General features: G+C 40.9%; 2 protein-coding genes across 2 annotated transcripts in view; one reads left to right on the top strand and one right to left on the bottom strand.

Moving 5' to 3' along the window:
• The window catches only part of LOC307202688 (retrovirus-related Pol polyprotein from transposon opus), a gene marked incomplete at its 3' end in the record, with an annotated part of 137,491 nt that overhangs the window by 91,890 nt on the left and 33,445 nt on the right, over positions 1-12,156 (top strand). The window lies entirely within an intron of this gene.
• Positions 1-12,156, bottom strand: part of ADAM10 (ADAM metallopeptidase domain 10) — a 55,800-nt gene that overhangs the window by 24,458 nt on the left and 19,186 nt on the right. Inside the window, exons 3-5 of the mRNA XM_079953252.1 lie at positions 8,606-8,724; positions 6,448-6,606; positions 128-231 (exon numbers count right to left, since the gene is read on the bottom strand). Coding sequence (XP_079809378.1) covers positions 128-231; positions 6,448-6,606; positions 8,606-8,724 — 382 coding nt within the window. The remainder of the gene's footprint in view (positions 1-127; positions 232-6,447; positions 6,607-8,605; positions 8,725-12,156) is intronic.

Below are 12,156 nucleotides of genomic sequence, written 5' to 3'. Positions count from 1 at the left end.
TCCTTGGTCATGGCTACAGTAAATAGCTCTTTGGCTTCTGGCTAAAGAATGCAAGTTCCTTTACAAAGCTATGAGCATCCTAATATGGAGTAGGGGGGGTCAGGAGTAAATGATTATATTTATATACCTGGTTCATGGGCTCTTCTACACCAGTCATTTGGTACTTTCTCATTCTTTCAAATACGGAATGATCTGCACAGCCACCTTGTGGTCCATATTTATGTGGGTATCCTAGAACACAAACCAAGTGACTAGTTGGATCTTAATTATGAAACTAGTGGCAGATCTGCCTAATACTTGTAAGTTACTATCAAATCTTTTTAGTGAAGACAATCTGTATGCTTCCCGCATAAGCCGTTTTGAACTTAAGATATCCATTTCCCTCCTTGTTTAAAACAAACACATCCTATTTTAAGATTAAAGTGATTTCAAAGTAACTAAAAAGGGAAAAAAGAGTTAACTAATGTCAATGAACAGTTTAATAAGGACTATGTCAGTTTTGACTATGCAGCGTTTAAGAGCTTGCATACTGGAGAGGCACAGAAGAATCAGGTTGTATGTACACAGAGAAGCCAACAAAGAGATGTTCATGCTTTGATACCGCATGCTCACAACAAGGCTGCAATTATTTACAAATTGTTTTCTAATGTTAAATAGTGCCTCCAGCTGCAACTTAGCTATTACTGATATGAGTAATAATTAGGCCCAAACGCCACTGCTACCAGCAGGTTGCACAAGCGGAGGACTCATTCACATATAACACTAACATGGCTTACTATAAAAGTGAGAGAGTGTGGATACTGTGCTCCTCCTCTGGACCTCCTGTGAGGTTAAGCCATGGTTTCGCTTTAAAAGGTTGTCCATTTTTTTTGGCTTGTGGTTTGTCTCACTATGGACAAGACCATGAGCTGTAAACTCTAAAGCAGACTTTGGTTACAAGCTCATGGTTCGTCTAGAGGAAGCTAATAAAGGAATTTAAACAAACCAAGAGGTATGTATCAGGCGATACAGGTGGCCTCACAAAAATCTCATCTGTCAAAGGCCAAGGTAAAGGGGGTGTCTTCAGCAAACAACGAAAACCCATTATGCCCCCTCCCCATGATTCTTGAGAGCAATGAAACTGCCAAGTAGGCCCTCTCTGCACATATTAACATCTGACAGGATCCGTAAAGAAAGAGGTCGTTATTCAGATATTTGGGGCCTGAGTACTTTAGCGCTTTATGGCAGAATCTTGAACTGGGCTCAGAAACTAACTGGCAACCAATACAGCTGTTTCAAAACAGAGGTCATGTACATTTTACATGAAACCCCAGCTGATCACATGGCTGCAGTATTTTAGACAAGATGAAGTTGACAAATCATGTTCAAGGCCAGCCCCACATTGCAACAGTCTAATTGGGAGGTTACCAGAGCATGGAGTACAGTGACCAGGTAATCTGACTGGCTCTCAGGTAGCATTCTTGAGGCAAAGAAGCAGCATGGCCAATAAAAAATAATAATTTTATAATAAATTTTAAAAATACAGCCAGGCATTATGGGAGTTGTAGTCCAGGACCATCTGCAAGGTTAGCCAGCCCTTTAGTAAGATGCCGAACTCATGCTCTAGAAGAACACTGGCATTACTCATGTGTTTGTTTGGACCTGAACTCGGTCAAAGAAGGAGAAGCAATATATATTAATTTGGGGTTTATTTTTTCCATCCCAATTAAGTAAATGATGCTATAATACAAAATATACACGTCATCTACGACTTCTAGGGCTGGAGGTTACTTGTGTCACCATTACTACTCTATACGATGATGCCAGAAAGAGTTTGGTCACACTTGCACAGAGTTCAGCAGGACACACTTCACCTTATTCAATGCATTCCTGCCCCTAACCTTGGATCCTGAAGCTCAGGGGAAATTGAATTTTTATGCAAAATGCCCAGATTTCAGTGGGAGCTTTTCTGTCTTGAAACATGGTTGTAGATCTGAGACATGATTTAATGTCACGAGACCAAATCTAGTCTCAACAAGCACAATCTTCCAGGTGGCTATTTTCCCAACTGCAATCCTCTACAATACGGTGAAATACAGTTAAAGTAGTAAAAATAGAATTTGAAAGCTCCAGTATTCACATCTTCTCTCATTAAAAATATCATTTCACAAGAATACTGTTCACTGTATTGTATTATATTATGACTATTATTTCATTTTCCTGGTATGTATTAAGAAACACTATGACATAACAAACAAAACAAGCATTCCTATATAAAGCAAATCCAAGGCACTTGGTGGGGGAAGGATTCAGTCAAGCTATTTTTAGAAAATATTTAACAAAGTACTACTTAATGCTAAAATTAGATATATACCAGCTTTTGCATTTGCAATTTGACCAATTAATCAATATTCTCTTCATAATATCACAGCTTCGAATGGGTGCTGATCTAGATCTACTGCTAGATAGTTTCTTTTCTCTTTAAACTTTCTTCAGCTCGATAGCTTAGTTACAGCATGGTGCTGATAGTGCCAAGGTTGCAGGTTCGATTCCCATAAGGGACAGCTGTATATTCCTGCATTGGAGGGGGTTGGAGTAGATGATCCGCAGGGTCCCTTCCAACTCTACAATTCTGATTGTATTATCAGCTTTTAATTCTGATCTGAACATATGAAAGAAAAGGGGGTATAATCAAATGTGCCAACAAGCCCCAAAGCAGTCCCATTTCCTACCACCCACCATTTATTTAGTACCAATAGTATATTAAAAAGCCACGGTTAACCTGCAAATCTTACTCTACAAGAAAATTTTCAGTGATTTCTGCATTTCGTAACACAGCTTTACAGCAGAGGTTTTCAACCTTTTTGAGTCCACGACTCCCTTGACCAACTATTTTTTTTCTGCAGCACCCCTGTGGTGCTCAGGAGCCCAGTTATATCACCCCTTGCCTGCAGAGCTGACAGCCTCTTACCCTTTTTTCAACACCCTCCCTCAGCCTCCTTTCCTCTCCTCTCTCCTCCGGAGTTCTCTGGGCAGCCGCTGCAGCCACCCCTGGTCTCTGAGCTGCCCCCACAAAGAGGTGTCTGCTCCTGCTACCCCACAGGGGCTTGGGCAGAGGATGCCCCCAGCTTTAGTGGCCCAACAGAGACTGGCCAAAGGTGAACATAAGCACAGTACCTTATCTTGGGTGGCAGCAGGGCTGCTGCAACAAACAGCTGTGCAAGCCTTTGGGAGGCAGAGATGCGAGGAGATGCGAGAGGGCATTAGAGGAGGGGGGGAGAAGGAAAATCGCCCATGACACCCCTGACCATCATTCAATGCACCCCAGGGTGCCGCGCCACACTGGTTGAAAACCACTGGCTTACGGCAAAGAACGAGTACTAGTTAATGAAGACAATTCATTTCGAAACAGAATAGAAAGGATTTTTTAAAAAGAAAAAACCCTTATCACTTACATATTTAACATCACTCACATAAAAAGTATGAATCAAGATCAAGAGTAAGAATTTAAAATAGTTCACGATATTTTAAAATTAGAATAGAAAGGTCACCTTTTACTGGCCACCAATTTCACTGCAGCATGGACAAAGGGCTTTGTAGAAAGTGGACAAGAAGATCCCCACTGGCAGAATAGGCTTTTGTTTAAACTCTGAATAAGACTTCATTGTGATGCTAAACATATGTTGCATTGTTGTGCCTGCTAAAAGGATATTCCTGCCAAAAACTGAAAGATCCGGCAACCAACAGGCTCATCCATTAGAAATACAGATTCTGTCTATCTCAAACAATCTTCTCAGCTGATGCCGGTCTTGTTACCTTCCCATAGTGTAGAGTGCCTCAAAGCACAGGAAACAAGACTTCTCACAATCAAACACTCACTAAATTCACTTTATTCTCTGTCAACTGAATTTGATTTTGATCTGATAAACCTCAGACAAAATGATGGACACCGTCAAGGTGGTCTGTTTATATAAAAACTAGTTTTCCAAAATGAATGTCCTAAACAGGAACATCAAGCTGTTTTGGTCCCATACATTTGGGTTTGCAGTAGTATCTTCTATCTCTACCTCTCCTTTGTAGCCTTGCCAATTCCATACTTTGCTTCCAATCCAGCTGCTAAACTAATAGCAGAGTAGGTATAGTTGGGTTAGATGTAAAGGTGGGGGAGGTTCTGCAGCTGAGAAAAATTCTTTGCCTGTACTGATGTGAGATCTCAAGGCAAAGTGGCTGCTCCTGGCTCTCTCTCCCCTCAAAGGCTCCAGCTTCTCCTCCCCTTTCCCCCTCTCTCTAAAAAGATTTCAAGACACTGCTATCCCAAGAGTAGCTGCTGAGCTCTTCAGAGAGCAAATGAGTGCTCACTTCCCTGTCCAAAGCCCCCCACATGTCCATCGTTAATGCAAGACTCGCTGCTGCTGTGATCGGGAAGGAAGAAAGCAAGGAAGGGCAGTGGCAATAACAGGGTAAGAGGGGTCATGAGGGGAGTCTGTCCAAGTGTCAGAAGCGCACGGAGGAAAGGCCACAGAGCTCCCTTCAGCAAATTGGAGAGGGTCCAGCTGCATAAATTTGCATTTTGCATTGGACCCATCTTCCCCTAACTGACCCTATCATGCCTCAGAACCTCAGCAGGGGGCTGAGAGTGACAAACGCCCAATGCCTAGCAGGCTTCCTCAACCTTGGCCCTCCAGATGTTTTTGGCCTACAACTCCCATGATCCCTAGCTAGCAGGGAATTGTAGTCTCAAAACATCTGGAGGGCCAAGCTTGAGGAAGCCTGGCCTATGCCAAAGCTTACCTACACCTGAATTCAATAAAGTTCTGGATATTTTAATCCCACGGCATGCTGAGAAGAAAATCTCCCAGAGAGAGAGAAATAAAACTTCTCTTCGATGCAACTGAAATAAACCAGCGGGGAGAGTGCCCTCTTTCCTGCCGGCTCAAACTTATGGAACCGGCCAGCTCAGCAGCTGTGTAGAGCCCACCAGCCCTTTGGGAGAGGGAGAGGGGGGGAGAGAGACTTTTGCTGCTGCTCTGCTTGGCGAATCAGGTGTTTTGCAGGGCAGAGTGGTGCCCAGCAGACAGGCAGCTGGAGATGCTAGGCACAAAGGTGGCTCCCGGACATCTCAAACCAGTCTCAAAAGGTGTGTTGCCAGTTGCAAAATGAGAACAGTGCAATGAGAATTTTGGTCATTGATTGTATTATGTATCTGAGCTCATGCGTGAAAACTAACAGCATTAACTAAGCTGCTGTGATGGCAAGGCCTGTTCATAAACATTCTAAAGCTCAAAGCTGATGGAATGTTGGTCATGCACTTTCCAGGAGAGGTGAAAATGCCTGAGATTAGACCCTAATACAGACTTTAAGGGCAGTAGCCTTGCAAAGAAGGCTGTGAACTGGGAAGGAATCTGAGGTAAGGAGGTGAAGGGGTAGGGATCCCAGAAGAAGAGGTAACTGAAGACAAACAGGAACCTCAAGGAAGCTTTCAAAAAAAAAAAAAAAAAGCAGAGGCAACAAAGAAGTCGATGAAGGTGGAAGATAGGAGCTGATTTGAACTATGTTTGGCTATATCTTTTTAACTTTTTAACTTATCAACTTTGGCTATTGATTTTCCGTAATATGATCTCAAGAAATGTACTATCCATTCCTTTCACTTGAACCCAGAAGTTCTTGACACACTGCCTGAACAGATAGCTTTTTAACCAAGGTTGGCAGGAGCCAGAGCAATGGTCCCAGTATACACTAGCACCAATTTGTCCTCCCTAATGAAGAGACTAGGCTGGCCCTTTTTTAAGACAACAAAGGGGTCATGGAAAGGGACAGAGAACAGAACACAACAAAGGAAAGCTTTATTGCTGGCAAAAGTCCTTCCAGGATTCCCTAATGCTATCCTCAAGACATGGACAATCGCTAGAACTGCTAAGCCACACATTTAATTTCAGAGACTGACAGCCAGTGCAACATATTCAATAAATTAAAATACTAAGGAAAATTAACTCCTCACATTGCTTCTACTAGGACAAACCTACAAAATATGTGCAGGTCTTGCCCACCCTTTATCTTGTATGATACTAATAGTTATTGCTTAAGAAACACATATCTGAAATAACATTCCAAGACAACAATTTATAGCTGTGATGTCACTCTTCAGTTACATGCATTCCCTAACACTTTGGTATCCCAGACCAAGGATACATGTGTAATATCACTTCCCATGTGGTGGTGGTGTTGCTGTTGTTGTTTGTACCCCACCATAAGTTAGCCCTTAAGCATCTGTCATCCCCACACTTGCAGTCAAAGAGATTCATGGTTTTTATCATATATTTACACAGTAGCTCAACAGCGAATGCCTACATGAGTATGGGAACAGCTTTCACGCGGTTTGCTTTCATAAAAAATCAAGTGTCACACCATTTTAGGATATTTGTGCTGCACTGATTATTTTCACTGTACATGATAAACGGAAATACTTACTAATATCATCTTCGTGATACATGACTGAATGAAAAGGCAGGGCTCTGTCCTTAATATATCTTTCTGCTGGTTCAATATAGAAGGTCCCAGTGTGAGTCTTAATGAATCCTTCAAATCTTCCATCAACAACAGATCCATGGCTAAAGCTTCCCTGCTCACCTTTGGGGGAGAAATAAAAGATTAAAGAAAAAAGTGCACTGGCAGTTTTCATACTCAGGCATCAACCACCAATAATTAAGCTTCTTAAACTATGCTTGCAAACAACTGATACCCTCCCCTGCCAGTCGCCCTCTCCTTTAACCACCATTAACATGCTCTGCTCAAAGCAGGAAAGTTGCAGAGCTATCCCAGTTGCTTCAAAAATATTGTATTAAATACCATGTGACCCTTATATGAATGCTTAACCAGCTTATTATAAAACCTCTACCATGAGGTTTTGTCACAGATTTAAACTCTGAAAATAATAGTTCGGTTGGCCAATCTTGCTGAAATTGTTTACCACTTTTCATCAGGTGGCAAACAGACAAAAAAGTAATACACATAACTGCACATAACTGTAGAATTCCAGTTTATCATTAGTTTTAATAAATAGTGAAAACATCATTAGCAGGGTCAGTACTTTAATGTTTAAATTCCCACTCTCTTAACAAGCCTTTTCCTTAAAGTCACAGAAAAATGAAAAGGATGTCTTTTTTATAGATGTTGACTAAACTTATTCCAAAAGTTTAAAAAACACACGTCTCAATTATCTATAAAAAGACTCCTAACATTAACTTTGTGAACATTATTTGTCAATACACAAATAATGAGTTTTAGCAAACAAGATGTCCTGCAATATTTCTGACACCATCAAGCCACTTACTGATTTGCTGACTTTTTGTGCTATGAAGGAATGGCAAAGGCTTCCTTTCTAATAATTTCCAAAAGGTTAAATCATGTTAGTCTGCTATAGCTAAACAACAAATTGTGGGACACCTTAAGAACTGACAAATTTACTATGCTATAAGCTTTCATGGACTACAGTCCACTTCTTCAGATGCCTTCAAGTGTTACAGGAAAATAAACACATAGCTGGTAGTGGTGGCAGAATTTTAAACAGTGCAATCAGAAAGAAATTAAATGCAGGAAAGTACAGAAGGTGATAGCTACATTAACAATGGCCAATAAACTCTTTTTATTTTATTTTATTATTTTATTTTTATTTTTTGGTAACAGCAAACATCCTAGCATTGGTAGGTCAATTGATACATGTAGTGTGACCCATATATATATATATATATATAAAACCTTTGCCCTGATTCCATCTATGGATGATAACAATTGATCACTTAATCCTCCCTAGGTGTATCTCCATAAAGATCATTTCCCCTTCAACAACTAGGGTTGAAAAACACATGCAAAGTATCTGCATGTGTGGGAGTGCAACATGTGCTATATGCATTTATTTGTGTGGCTTTATTCGTTTCAAAGGCATAACAGGGATCCATGCTTGGATTTTAACACAAGTAACAAAGGTACTTCATATAAATTCATACAAATAAATTATTTAATCCAGGTTTGAGGAACATTTGGCCCTTCTTTTGTTGCTGAACGACAACTCCCATCAACCCCAGCAAGCATGGCCAATTGCCAGGGTTAATGGCAGCTGTAGTTCAGAAACCTTTGGCCATCTAAATATTGCTGAAGTGGCTTTAATTTGAAAGATGACTTACACCTCTGACTTACACCTTTTCTCCATTGGTGCAAAGGTCTCATGCAGAAATTGGGAATATTTTTGAGCCCAAGGCCAACCTTCCTTCAGAGCCAATCTTCTGAAGGTTGTCCTCCAGTAGTGGGTGCAGTCAAAACAGTGAAGGGGTGCTACATGCAGGCAGGATGCACACATAGTGCACCTTCAGTTAAAGGCAGTAGGCCAGATGTGAGGCTTGCCCTCAGGTAAGCAGCTTTAGCTTATGCGATTTGAAAAAACCAATGGAAAGAGAGCACTTCAGCTTAAATCCACATTACTTGCAACTTTTAGAGGCAGTTTTTAGGTGGACTTTCCAAAAATATTTCACTTATTGAGACCTGATCTATTGTTCACTATTACACTTAAAACAGATTTATCACTAACTTAAGACAACAACAAACTTTTTAAATACAAAATGATTGAACTTACCATAAATGTGCCCAGTATATATGTGGGAGGTATCGTAATCAAGTACTTTATCTGATATCTCTAGCTTGAAGTCATCACTAAAGAGAGACATATCTCTTTTCATTCGAAGGTTAAATTGTCTGTAAAGGGAACACAACAGAACTTAAATGTAAACAAAGGAACATACAGTGGTACCTCTGGTTGCGAACGGGATCCGTTCTGGAGGCCCATTCGCAACATGAAAAGAGCACAACCCACAGCGGCGCGTCTGCTCACGCGAGGGTTGCGATTCGCCACTTCTGTGCATGACATCATTTTGTGTGTCTGCGCATGCGCAAGTGGCAAAACCCGGAAGTAACCCTTTCCAGTACTTCCAAGTTGCCGCAGGACATAACCTGAAAGAACGTAACATGAAGGACTTCCGGAGGCGGTGCGTCCGGCAATGGCTGCCCTCTTCTAACTGCAAAGAGGGAGCTCCGCAGGAACGGGTTGTCCGCTACGGCGCAGCGGAGACCCATATCGGAAAACCACAGGCAGCGTAAGCCTGTGGCCGTGGGACTCGGCGGGCACCAGGAGCGCTCCCCGAAACGCAGAAGGGACCTCGTAAGAGGCTCCGGAACGTAGAAGGGGGTGCGGTGCTGTGAGTCAATCGCTCTTTCTGTGGAGTGAAGCCGTGTAGCTGCTGTCGGTGAGCGCTGTCCTCTTTTCCTGGAAACATTCGGCTTGAAACCAACAACTCGTGAGTAAGAAATGAAAGAAGGATTTGGTGGATAAATCTTTTGCTAATTCGGCTAAAAGCGAGAGACGAAAACAGGAAGTCCGTCTCTTGTCACTGCTTAAGATCTAAAGCAAAGACTTTGACGTTTGAAGTCTTTGAAGAGGTGTTAAAAGGCAATTGACTCTCACATCTATTTAAGTTGCTATTTAAGACTCAACTTTTTAAAAGTTTTATTTCAAATACGAACTGTGTCTGTACCTCCCCTGCTGGATTTACAAATCAACAAAGAACCCCAGGTAGTCGGACTGCCTAAATAACAGAACTGTCAGATTGCAAGACTCTGATACTTTGTTGTTGGAGCTATTATTTGCTGAGCTTTATTGGAACTGTTGCATTGTGCTGCTACATCCTGCACTTATTGAGACATTATTATACTTTGAGACCAACTCTGCCAGATACAATTTAATTGAAGGTCTCTAGGGAATCAAAGGCTGTTTGGATATTGTTTTTAAAGCTTCTGAAGTATTGAAGTTTGGAACATTTTAAATAATTGATATTAACAACTTGACTTCTTCCCTGCAACATAAGTGGCTCCCTCTAGAGGACTTTGGAATTATAATTATATGTGACTTTCCCTTTGGTTTCCTTTCCTCCTGTTTACTTGGTGGGCTTGTGGATTCCCATGAGAACATATTCAATTTGACCTTGACTAAGCAGATAGAAGTGGAATGAGCGGCACTGGGAGACAAACAAGAGCGGCTAAAGGGAAAAGACAAACAACTTTGAATTTACTTTCACAGCCGCGCAGATCATCTGTTCCTGATGTTTTGGAACTAGAGGAAAGTGAACACCTGCTGGGAGAAGATATGGCATCAGGTGGATCTGCTTCAGTCTTAGACAAAATACTTGAAAAATTGGAAGGATTGGATAAAAAAGTGGATGAACAAACGGCAAAGATTGACCAGACCAGAGATTGTGTTAACAAGTTAACTGAACAAGTTGCTTTGAACGCTCAAGCAATTGGCAATTTATCTGAATCCACTGTAGAAAATTGGAAACTGGCAGAGGAAGCCATTCAGAAAACTGAGGCACTGGAGCAGGAGGTAAGACCACTGCATAAGCAGGTTGGGGAACAACAGGCCTATCTGTCTATGATTGAACTTCGAGCTCGGGAAAACAACTTAAAATTGAGGTTTATACCAGAACTTGAATCCGAACAAGGGAACCTAATTGAGTTTTTAACAAAAGAATTTTCCAAGTGGTGGCCTTTGGAGGAGGAAAAAGATTTTAAAATTGTGACTGCCTTTAGGCTTGGGAAATTCACAAAGAAGGACAAGCCCAGAGACTGTTTGATTACTTTGAGATCTAAGGAGGAAAGGGACAAAATATTAGGACTGCACTACGGAAAGTCACTTCAAATTTCGGATAAAAGAGCAGAGATTTACAAGGATATTCCTAAACAACTTCTGGACCTTAGATCCACCTATCTTGAATTAGCCAGGCTGTTGAGAAGTAATTCAATTGTCTTTAGGTGGGAATATCCACAAGGACTATTTTTTACGTTCAGAGGGAAGAAGGTAAAAATCAAAACAGCTGAAGACAGAGATAAATTTCTGAATATCTACGGAGAAGATCTTCAGAAAGGGATTGAAACACCTCCAGGGGCTGGACCACAGTCTTTACTTACACCTACACCTTTGGGGCCTGAAGGCCAGGATAAAAAGACACCACCACCAGAACAATAACAGATTTGACCAGGATGTCTCTGCAACTTCTTAGTTGGAATATAAATGGTGCCAACATCCCGGAGAAAAGAAGAAGGATATTTCATATTTTGAAAAAAGAACAATTGGACATTATTTGCTTACAAGAAACGCATGTGACCAGGCTACATAGAAAAGTATTAATAAATAAAAGATTAGGCCAAGAATTTATCTCTTCGGATCAAGTAAAGAAAAGAGGCGTGGTGATTTATGCAAAAGAGAGCCTGTCACCAAAATTTCTATTCAAGGATGAACAAGGACGTATTCTGGCAATTGAGATTCAAACTCAAGGAGAAAAGTTTTTGATATTAGGAATTTACGCGCCAAATGAAGGAAAATCGGAATTTTATAAGAAGCTGCACGAGATTATGCTGGACTATCTGAACTATGACAACATCATAATGATGGGAGATATGAATGGGGTGGTTTCAACGAACATGGATAAATCACATAGTCAAAATGTAACAAAAGAAGGCAGACTACCTAAAACCTTTTTTGAACTGACTGACAATATGGACTTGATTGACATCTGGAGAACAAAGAACCCTCTAGGAAGAGAAGGAACATTCTTTTCTGAAGCCCAACTGACTTGGACAAGAATCGACCAAATTTGGACAACTAGAGGCCTGGCACCCAAGATAAAAAAAGTGGAAATCTGCCCAAAGACCTGCTCCGACCACAACGCTGTAAAGATGGATATGAAATTAATGCCAACCGGCTCCTTTAGATGGAGGATGAATGACAATCTGCTTAGAGATCAGGAGATTAGTAAAAAGGCCCAAAAAGCTTTGAAGGACTATTTTGAAATAAATTTGAACACTACGGTGGAAAAAAGAATTGTATGGGACGCAAGCAAGGCGGTTATGAGGGGGTTTCTGATACAGCAGAATACCATTAAGAAAAAAACACAGAATGATAAAAAGGATAAGATCTTGGAGAAAATTAAAGAAGGCGAGAAGAAATTAAGAACGAAACCGAAATCAAAGGAGATTCTAAGAGAAATCAAATACTACCAAGCACAATATTCAAAATTAATAAATCAAGAAGTGGAATGGAAAGTCAAGTTAATGAAACAAAGATCTTTTGAATCG

This window comes from Podarcis cretensis, assembly GCF_951804945.1.
Source record: "Podarcis cretensis genome assembly, chromosome: 14".
NCBI classification, from domain to species: Eukaryota; Metazoa; Chordata; class Lepidosauria; order Squamata; family Lacertidae; genus Podarcis; species Podarcis cretensis.
The sequence above is the reverse complement of the archived record's forward strand: the minus strand, read 5'-3'. Positions and strand labels throughout refer to the sequence as shown.